Below are 11,294 nucleotides of genomic sequence, written 5' to 3'. Positions count from 1 at the left end.
TCAAGTTTGATACTTTTTCAGGATACTCAGATGCTTCGAAGGCTTTGTCTTTTATACAGCAGTTTGACATCGCTTTCGCGGGAGGACACTATTCAGAGCACTCCAAGATTCGGAGAGCTGCCTCTTACTTTAAGGGGAATGCTCGTACTTGGTGGTCCACGCTTCTATTAAGCAAGACTGTGCCAGTTACATGGCTGAAATTCAGGAGGCTTTTTATTTCTTCTTGGTTGACTCAAGAGTTTGAACGAGATGTACGAGCTGCTTGGAACGATCTTTGGATGACCAAGAAAGATACAATCAATGCTTCTTGTGAAAGATTCTGGAACTCTTTTCTACCCGCCTCTTCATTCAAGAAGATCTCGTTCAGAGAACAGATTGAGCGGTTTACCTTGAGTCTACCTACAGAGATCCGAGATCACTGCTTGGAACAGAAGTCAGCTTCTATTCAGGAGTTGATGAGTCATGCGAAGCGGGGCTTTGCCATTCACTCTGGCAGTTTGACCTACCCCACAGATAAGGCCATGACACAACGAGCCGAACAGACTTCTGGGAATGAAAATAGAAAGAAAAAGAGCAAGCCAGAGAAAAAGGATGCACGACCCAAGCTTACTCCTGAGGAGAGAACTCGCTTCATCAGAGAGGGGAAGTGCTTTGGATGCGGGGAACATGGACATATTTCCGCGAAGTGCCCTGATACGGCACAGAAAGAACAGCATGATAAAGACGACGACAAGTCTGAGAGTTCGAGAGCAGCTGAGGAATGTGGTAGAAAAGGCAGATAGAAAAGCAGAACTGGTACCACATGGCGTGGGACCTGCACCGAATCTAATGAATGAAAGTACAAATTTTGCCGCTTTCGGGGCAAAGTGAAGGATCAGGAAGCTCTTTTGAAGGAGCCAAGGCCAACTTCTTTTCACTTGGAATTGGCGGCTCGACTTGGAACTACGCCCGACAGACTGACGCCACAGGCGGACGTAGTTCGACTGGCACCCGGATGGGATGTTGCCATTACACCGAGCATTGGCAAACTTTGTTTGCAATGACAGGGGTGTTCAAAGCACGCGAGTGACGTTCTACTCGGGATCCCTTGGTACCACAAGAACTACGCCGTGGTTGACCACCAGGCCGAGAAAGCGACTTTGATAAATGAAGGGCTTAGAGATTGTACTTGATGAACTTCAGTTTTCTTACTCATTCTTTTGGGAGAACTGAACGATGGATAAAGGTTGAATATGTTTTGACCTGAAGAAAAGAACGCCAAGATTTTTTCTCCACGCTCATGCCGATTGCTTTTGAGAGGGCCTGAAGATCATACCATTGATCTGATATCTGGAAGCACGCCACCGAATCGGCCACCTTACCGTGTGAGCCGAGCACAGAATGAAGAGATTATGAACCAAGTGAAAGACCTCTTGGAAAAGGGTCTTGTCCAGCCTAGTACTTCACCGTATTGCTCTCCAGTATTGTTGGTTTTGAAGAAAGACGGATCTTGGAGAATGTGCATCGATTATAGAGATCTCAACAAAATCACCATCAAGAACAGATTTCCGATTCCTAGGATCGATGATATACTCGACAGGTTACAGGGATCCTCATGCTTTAGCAGGATTGACTTGAAGAGTGGATATCATCAGATCAGGATAGCGCCAGGAGATGTCTACAAGACAGCTTTTCGGACGACTTTTGGGTTATTTGAGTTTTTGGTGATGCCTTTTGGCTTAACCAATGCTCTTGCGACATTTAACCGGATGATGGACAGGATTTTTCGAGAGTACATGCTATTTGTTGGCACTTTCTTTGACGACATCATTGTTTTCTCCAAGAATGAGGCAGAACACAGAGATCATCTGCTTCAAGTCTTTTAGGCATTACGAGATCACACGCTAGTGATTAATGCAAAGAAAAGTGAATTTTTCCTACCAGAGATACATTTTTTGGGACACATTGTGTCAACAAGCAGGAGTGCAAATGAACCCGGCCAAGATAGAGACTATCCGTGATTGGCCCGATTTGAGGAATGTCCATGAAGTTAGAAGCTTCTTGGGACTGTGTTCGTACTACAGGCGGTTCATACGAAAGTTTGCAGAGGTTGCTTCCCCTTTGCATACCTTGACACAGAAAGGAGTACCTTTTTCGTGGGGACCCACAGAGGTGACTTCCTTTCAGACATTGAAAGAGAAATTCACTACAGGACCAGATTTGACTTTGCCGGACTTGCAGAAGTCATTTGAAGTATTTTGTGATGCTTGTGGTCGTAGTCTGGGTACGGTCTTGATGCAAGAAGGCCATGTCATAGCTTACGAGAGCCGTTTGTTCTCTAGGCCGGAGATGACAGCACAGATCTATGGGAAAGAGCTTTTGGCGATTATCCACGCTCTTACTCAATGGCGGCATTACCTACTCGGAGCGGATTTCACTGTCTTTACAGACCATCAGAGTTGGCACTACTACTTCTTGTCATAGAAGCAGCTTTCGGAAAAGCAGATGCGGTGGGTGAACATCTTGTCACAGTTCCACTTCCAGATTGTCCATGTGCAGGGACAGAAGAATGTGGTGGCAGATGCTTTGTCTCGGAAACCGTTGGTTCTGGCTATTTCCGCGATACATCATAGGAGCTTCGAGGATATGGTCGATCAGTATGCCACAGATACAAATTTTGCAGATATTTTCACACGGATACGAGATGGGGAGACAGTAGCGAGATACTCCCTTCGGGAAAGCTACTTGATGAAAAAGACTATGTTGTGCGTTACACAGCCGTTGAGGGAAAAGGTTAAGACTGATTGCCACTGTCCACCTTTTACGGGTCACCGCGGCATTGCTACCACCATGAAAGGGGTAGAGAGAGATTTCTTTTGGCGGAGACTGAAGAAGGATGTGGAAGAGTTTGTGCGCAGTTGCTTGGTATGCCAGAAGGTCAAGTTTGACAGGCATAAGGCACAGGGATTGTTACAGCCTTTACCCATACCCACCCGCCCCTGGGAAAATATTGAAATGGATTTCATATTTTTTTTGATCTCCCGAGAATACAGAATGATCACGATGATTTTCCGATTACATGGCACGCTTGAGACGATTGTCTCCGACAGAGACCCCAGATTTATGAGTTTGTTTTGGAAGGCAATTTGGGAGAACATTGGCACGCGGTTGCAGTTCTCGTCATCGTTCCACTTGCAGACTGACGGGCAATCTGAGATTGCCAATTCAGTGATTTTAGATTTATTGAAGTCTTGTATCTCGCATCAGAAGACTCAATGGGAAAAGAACTTACCTTTGGTGGAATTTGCCTACAATAACACGATACACTCTTCGACGGGGAAGACGCCATGAGAGATTGTTGAAACTGCTGCGAAGGTTCCATCCTTCCTGAGCATGAAAGATTAGAAATTTGAAGCGGATGAATATTCGCGAGACTTGGATACGGCTTTTGCCAAGGTTCGCGAGACTTTGCAGGAGTCTCAAGAACGACAGAAAAAGGCAGCGGATCGCCATCGTCGCGACTGGAAACTGAAGGAGGATGATTGGGTGCTCTTACTTTTGAGAAGGCACGCCTAAGAAAGAAAAAGGGAAAGGAGAGGCTTTTTCCAAAGCTTAGTATGTGATACTACGGACCTTTCCAGATTACTAACAAGATAAATGATGTCTCCTTCCGATTGGAACTGCCAGATACTTGGAGGATTCATAATGCATTGCATGTGAGTCTCTTGAAACCTGTTAAGGGTGATGTGCCTGATGATGGGGAGCCTGATGAGCAACCCAAAGTGGAAGAAAACGAGGAGATCCTTGTTCCTGAACAGATTTTGGCACATAATGATACGAAGAAAGGTAAAGTCCGAAGGCGGTTCTTGGTTAAGTTCAAGAACTTTCCTGCATTTGATGCGAAGTGGATGGAGGAGGAGGACCTAGCAGATACTCCTCGGATTGTGAAACTTTACCTCGATGTTTTGGTTTAGCATAGTCTACTCCAAACGGAACCCAGAATTCAGCTTGGCAGGAGATCTGGTGCAGTGGGATGCACAAGAGGGGAGTCACTCCACTCCTTTGTCAACAGATGCCTCGATTTCGATACTAAAGTCACTGATGTCTCTTTGAGCTTCAGGGATACTGAGAGCTGACAGTATTCTGCTGGATGACTTTATGAAATGGAATTCCTGATTATGATACTGATTTGTTCTTGACTTCTTGTGAGTGCAGGAACGGATAGACGAAATGACTGCAGCATTTTGGTCTACTTGATCTCGAATAGACATGGTTGCAATAGGGGTTAGTCAATCGGACATCGATGAGGTCCCGATTGGACCTAGATGTGATTGCTAGCTACATTGCTGATAAATCATGGTCTAAGATCCGAACGAATGTTGAATGTCATGTGATGTCCTGTGATGTTTGGTGATGTCCTGTGATGTGACTGTCGATTTTGTACATGTGCTAGATGTGCGTTCCTAGTACGTAGGTACTAACAGTCAGTGTCTGCTAAGACGGTTTATGGCTTTTGTCGGTTTTGCAGGCGTAATCGCGGTCGATTACAATGCTTTCAAGAGGGGGGTATGTCACAAAGTGACGACGTGGCGGACAGCAGAAACCCTAATTTCTGCCAGAAACCCTAAAATTCCTGCAAACCCTAAATTTTGCCAAAAACCCTAATTTCCGGAAATCGCGGAGGCGGATTATTATTATAAAAAAAAAAAAATTTGGAAAATGATGAGCGACGCGAATTTTGCTTTTGCTTTTTTTTTAAAAAAAAAGAGAAAAGACTCTCTAAGAGAGAGAGAGAGAACTGATGCTTTTGATTTTAAAAGCTTTTGGGGCTCTGCTTTTGGGCATCCCTTGTAACCTTTAAATTAGTGGTGAGGGCCTCACTTCTCAGAGCATCTGGATGCAGAGTCTGAGAGTGAAACCCTAACCGCTCTCTTGTACTTTGATGATTGATTAATATAAAAAGAAATACCGAAAGGGGCGCCAGTCTTTGGGGCCAATATCTCTAGGCACGGAACTCCGCCGGGCCAGTGCAAATCTATTGTGATCTGTGAATTGTTTTCAAGTGGTTATTTGGTGCTGTCGCGGTTGATTCTTGACTTGGAGTGTCCAAGTCTGTTACAGCATCTCTCCCCCAGTTTTTGGAGCTCCACCCCCACACTCTTTGTATCACCTCCCCCCAGACATTACACAAGATAGTTTACTTTTACTTTTGTACCCTTTTATCCTTTATGGATACACAGAGGACACCCACCTCGTGTACTTTGATTTGTCTCATAGGCCGATTTCGGCCTCTTTATAGACGTTAAAAAATCTTTCTTTCTCTCAGCACCTTCATTCACAGTGTCATTCACTTTGTTTGTGATCATTTGCACTCTCTCACCAAAGGAACGGAAGGCTCTCCCTTCCGTAAGTAAAAGGAACCCTTGAGCACAATTCGGAGCACTCATCTTGAGCAAAGTTCAACATCCACTCCCGTTGCACCTTACATTCCGCTTGTTCAAAAGTCTGTTACAATTGGTCTTTCCATTGGCATGTGGTGCCCTCAAGTTGTAGCGGTGCTCTAAGCAATAATTATTAGCATCTGAAGGCGTTCACAAGTAGCCAACAACTAGTGGTTGCGTTCTCATATGAGCTCAAATCATTGTGCATGATGTGTACAAGCATGCACATTCCTGAAACTTGTATGTACTTCTAGGTAAGTTCAATGAAGGTTGATCGGTGATAACCTGGCATTTAATTTAAAAGTCTTTTCGAGTTGGTCTTTTCCGTTGGCACGTGGTGCCCTCAGTTTCCCACAATTCAATGAAGGATTTTCTCAGCATCCGAAGGCATACACAAGTAGTGTAAGACCACTGTTGAGGTCTCGTACGAGCTCGAATCATGGATCCATGATGTATACAAGCATGCACGTGCGGAAAACTTGTATGCTCTCCCAGGTGCTTTAAATGAAGATCTACCTGGTGATAAACTGGCATATAATTTATAAGGAGTTTTAACCTTTGAAGACAATTATACGATACTCAAGGGCAAAGTCACTCTGATACAAGAACATACTTGAATCTCCTTGCAGACAATAGTCACAAACTTTGGCAAGGTCGTGGACTACCCTTAGAAGCATTTACATGCAAGGCATTCCCCTCCTTGTATTTTTGTAAAGCCTTATCAGGTATTGCAATGTGCATGTACCTAGCAATATTTGTTGGCCTTACTCTTTTGTGCTCTCTACCTCCTCCTTTTGTCATTGACTCCCTTGCCCACATCTCATTCTCTCTCCCATGTACACTGCATTCATAGGGCTTGCAATCATTCCATTGCACATTCTCACACACTTACCTTCCATATTGCAAATTGACAATAGAAGTCCTCACTGTGAGGACTTAGGTTGTGGCAGATTATAAGATTCTTGGTCGAACTTCATTTACACTTTTTATCTCTTGACAAAAATGCAAGACTTGAGCTGCCTTACAACATTTTTTACTGCAATTCTATTTATGAAGTTGGTACTTTGGTCAACAACCCTTTGGACCAGATATCGATAATACAATATGACCATAAATGAAAGCCATATATCTTTCAACACTACAATGCATAAGGGTGTCACCGAGCCTTCACCTTGGTCATCCACTCAATAGCTTGGAGAAATGATTGAACATGATGCTCACTGAGAAAACCTGCAATGCAAGAATTACACGCTATGTCTCTCCCTAAAGTACGCATTTTGCGACCCGTTACAATGGTTCCCCCTGAATTTTTTCTTCACATGACTGATCTCGTAGTCGTCCCCTAAGTCAAATCTTTAGCATCATGTCAGCAGCGTAGCGAAGAACAATTTAAACAGCTCCAGTACCATAATCAATGGTTCTTATAGTCACAATCTGCAATGGTCGACATGTTTCGGACATGCAAAATCCTCTCTCTCTCTCTCTCTCTCTCTCTCTCTGCGCGTCAAACAAAAGGAGCCAACCTGCAGCAGCTCGAGGAGAGCATAGCTGACGAGGACGGCGTGTCCGAAGAGTGGAGGGAGCGGAACGGAGCAGAAAACGTGACGAGTCGAGAGCTACCGCCATAGCGTCGGATTACAAAGAGTTCATTGAGGATCATGAAAATACGAAAATTCGCCAGCGTGTCTTCACAGATAATTGAACGAGTGGTGAGGGGGAGAGTGAGTGTGAGGTCTACAATTTCAGAAAAATAGAGAAAACGTTTAGAATGCAAAGGTAATGAAAAGCCTCGTTACAATAGATGACATTTTGCTTTTGCTCTAGTATGTCTCAACGATTTCAGAAAATGTTTTTCCGCAGCGAATCTCGGCAAGATACCATTGTCGAAAAGCATGGAGGTGATGAGCTGACAGAGAATTGCAAGGAGGCATCCAAGTACAAGCAAAGAAGCTGACGCGTGCAAAAAATCTGTAGTTACATCACGTGCGAACGCTAACAGCTCTCGCAGCTAGCAGCTGAGTTTTTTTAAGATTAAAACGTGCACCTGAAATCACCATCTCCTATTTATGCTTGACACTTTTACTTCAGCCTACCAGTATGTACCAGTAAGTAATATATACCTTGCGTAAGGCTATTAAGAGAAATCTAAACTAACATAATATGGAAGAAGGGGTAGCCCTTTACACATGTCGAAATTTGTGATAAAAACTAAACTTCAAAATTGAGAGAAGCCCTTCTGCACGCTGTAAAGAGGGAGAGAGAGAGAGAGACTACCGAAGACAACCGACCGTACTAGTTCAATAATAAGAGGCTCCTTCGCGAGAAAAAAAACAAGAAAGCGACACTTATATTTAACAGTTGTTATCACAATAAAATATCTTGTTTTTTGAAAATGAGTGTAGCAAAGAATTATTTAAATTACAATATATTTCAAAAACATGAAAATTCATGAGTGAAAAAAAACTTGGACGCATTGTAACAAATTGAGAAAAAAAAATAAAGTGAAAAAAGATGAGAAAAGATTGTGGCAGAGTGAGAGGGTGTTGACATTTGTGTACTACAATAAATAGTAAAAACAAAAATTTGTTGCTATGTGGCACTAATTGGCAAGCTTTATCCACTGGTTCACAATGACTAAGGCCTTCTGCAATCCAAAAAGAAAACCGTGTTTTTTTTTTCCCTTGATTTTTGAGGTCAAGCTACTAACACAACCACGAGTTATGCAGATATCTATCAGAATTCATAACTAAAATGCCCAATTTTTAACCTTGAAAATTAAGGGCAACAAAACCACGACCATTATTTTTCATTTTCTATCAAAATACTTATACTATAAACCTAGATATGCAAGCATTGTGCATATGTTCCTTTACATTGTCTTCTTTCTTTCTTGACCTTTCCCTAGCATCTTCTTCTTGTGTATGGTTTAGATTTTTGGACTACACAAGTAGTCCTTGGTAAAGGGTGGATTTTTGGGTGCAAATCTCGACCATTGGAAAAAGCTCGTCAATTAATGTCACATGGCAAGTTAATGATAACAAACTTTATTTTAAATTATTTTTTTAAAGCACTTGTGAGAGGGTGTCGAGTGACGACCATCGGCACCCGCGTTTACCTACTTACGTGGATGTAATTGTTCCCTCCCCCAAAAAAACCTTACTTGCAGCTTGAAGGGGGCAAGAGACTACACGCCAAGGTGTGTCTTGCCACGAGAAAGAAACACGGGAGGACTCATGTCTCGTTGTGTGTGTGTGTGTGTGTGTGTGTGTGTGAGAGAGAGAGAGAGAGAGAGACGTGTCCAAATCCTCCCACCACTTTTTCTCAAAAAAATCACACCCTCGGTTTCCTTCCAAAGAATTTCTCAAGATTTTGTCAAAGAACCCCGTTCCAAAATCGTGTCACCCTACTTCGCCCTGAGACACACAACGTCTCAGTTCCGCATGCGCCATCTCCTCCTCGGACGACAACGCAGGACTCACAGTGGGACATACCATCTCTGTCTCTCACTCCTATTCTTCCTCGTCACATGCTGCCCAAGTGCGCAAACAAGAGGGCAGCTATTCTCCCCATTCATCGCTTGCCAACACACATACACACACGTGCGCGTGCACACACACACACAGATCTATGAAATCTTGCTACAACCACTTCTCACTATCACTACCACTATGGTAGGAAACTGATGCACAAGCTCCTTACATGGTAAGGTCCACTTATACACGCTGGCAATTGTCAATTCGAACACTTGAATGAGTTCAGGCAGATATTCCCATCCTCATGATGCTTTCGGACATGTAGTTGTAGAGAATGGCATCGGTGTTGGCGAAGATGAAGAGATAACCGTCGAGGAGGAGGTGCAAGAAGGGGTAGAGGTTGTCCATTTGTTGATCTTGGACTTGGCGTAGGAAAGGAAGGTCTAAGAGAGAGGAGTCGGGACCGGCGGGACCGGCAAGGTAGAATTTAGCGGTGAATTGGCTCCATCAGCCGATGATGATGATTCGGCCATCAGGCAGCAATTGATTGGTAACGTACCATCGCCTTGCTGTGCAAGCTACGTCTGGTTGAGCTCCTCCCAATCGCACGTTCCATCCTAGGGGGGACAAGCGGCGAATTTATGGATTTTGGTAAAGTTGTCGAAATTGCCACCTGTGTGCAGCAGCGCGCCATCTGGAGAAATTGGGCAGAGAAGCACCATGTGTCAGAGAAGATGAAGAGCGGACGCAAGGTGTTGGAAGAAGGGTGGAACTCCACTGAATGCATCGTGCAATCATGCTTCAGCACCTTGTATGTTCCATCTTCGCAACACTTGCCCTCGAGCAAGTCAATCTACAAGGCGTCGATGTCCGTGCGGTCTAGTAACACCATGCCGAAGTGTGTGTCTCTCCTTGCTTTGGCTATGTCGTGCAACCACGTAACCAGGGCACAGAAAATATCTCTCTCTCTCTCTCTCTCTCTCTCTCTCTCTGTCTGTGTGTGTGCGCGCGCGCGCTTTGACTCAGACCAAAAAAAGATCTTTTTGTCTTCTCTATCCACGTGACACCTTTGTTCCTTTTTCTCTTAAACCCAAAAGGGAATCGAACGAGATTCCCCTTAATCAACACCTCACAAAAGATTGGCAAGACTTACTCGTCCTCTCACAAAGAATCCTTTATTATGAAACTCTTCTCAATAGCCTTATGCGGGCCATAGTGAATTTTCACCAAGTTTTTTGAAGCCATTAGGAGATTAAGTCTATTATGAGAAGAAATACTAGTGTCTCATATAAAGTGTTTGCATGAGACGAGCTAGCAAACGAGACTCGACCCACTATGTCAAAGCCATAAAATTAGGGCACAATGGATAGTTGTCGCTTGCGTCTTTGATTTCTCTCCAAAAAACTAGCTAGGTGTGAGGCTCAATGAGCATTTTTTATACCCGTGCAAGCTCAACCAAAGCAGTAGATACAACAAATAGACGACCTTGTTAGCTACCCTGTGTTGTCTAAAGGTAAGCCCGCTATATTTTCTGTTTGGCTTTCTAAAATAGGCCTTAGTTAAGAAGTGAGTTAGGCATACATTTGTTTGATATGAAGTATTGACTATTGAAATTTTGTTTAATATTTAAAGAGTTCTTTCATTTAAGAGCCTAGTATGTGTTCATACTTTCTACTACTCTATGTGGTCGGGCTGCTTTGTGTAGGGATGCCACTCTTGGGAGGGCGGACGTACAGGGGCATCCCTAGGCAAGAGCAGTGGAGCTTCTTGGCATGGAGGGCGTTCTATGGGATTAGCCCCGAGTGGGGACTCCTTGTTGCCCTTCCTACGTGGCTTGGTTGCTCCCTTGTTGAATCCAAGGGTTTTTTTCAAGCATTAAAGGGTACCCCTCTCATCTCGAGTTTCTAGACAAAACAACACCCACGAAAAGTTGTGGGCCATAGGAGGAGCAAATGATAGGTAGTAGTTATGGATCTACTCCATGAGACCTTCTTGTGCCATCAAGGTTGGCCCCCAACAAAAGTTGATGATCTTGCAAGTCTTGTTGACAGATTGTGGTATGTGTTCTTTGGTATTGTTGGATTCGAATGCTGAAGACAGAGATGGATGATGTCCATGTTGTCAATGGCTTGGGTGATGTGGGACACTTTTGGTAGACTGCTTTGGTGGCTCCTATCGCATATTTGCTCCATTGTAGATTCTATTTTTGTTTGTATATATTTGGTTTGGACATAGGTTGCCCAATGAGAGGGGACTGCACTATGGTGGAAACCATGCTTTTTGGTTTGTGATTGTAATTGGTTACGGCTTCCATGTAAAAAGCTTCTCACTTTGATGCACAATCGGTTCTCTCTTGCCCCTCATGGTAGCTATTATGCATGAGGTTTTATGAAATTTGTAG

General features: G+C 43.8%; 1 protein-coding gene across 6 annotated transcripts in view; it reads right to left on the bottom strand.

Annotated features, from left to right (window-relative positions):
• The window catches only part of LOC147455407 (ferredoxin thioredoxin reductase catalytic beta chain family protein), a 74,880-nt gene extending 67,778 nt beyond the window's left edge, over positions 1-7,102 (bottom strand). For all 6 annotated transcript variants that reach the window (XR_015188344.1, XR_015188345.1, XM_086514186.1 and 3 more), the window contains exon 1: positions 6,944-7,102. Coding sequence is in view for 4 of the 6 variants with exons in the window: in XM_086514186.1 (XP_086370312.1) it covers positions 6,944-7,046 (103 nt within the window). In the remaining 2 variants the exon portion in view is untranslated. The remainder of the gene's footprint in view (positions 1-6,943) is intronic.
• Between the last annotated feature and the right edge of the window lie 4,192 nt (positions 7,103-11,294).

This window comes from Adiantum capillus-veneris, chromosome 6 (assembly GCF_014529385.1).
Source record: "Adiantum capillus-veneris isolate H3 chromosome 6, ASM1452938v2, whole genome shotgun sequence".
Classification (NCBI taxonomy): domain Eukaryota; kingdom Viridiplantae; phylum Streptophyta; class Polypodiopsida; order Polypodiales; family Pteridaceae; genus Adiantum; species Adiantum capillus-veneris.
The sequence above is the reverse complement of the archived record's forward strand: the minus strand, read 5'-3'. Positions and strand labels throughout refer to the sequence as shown.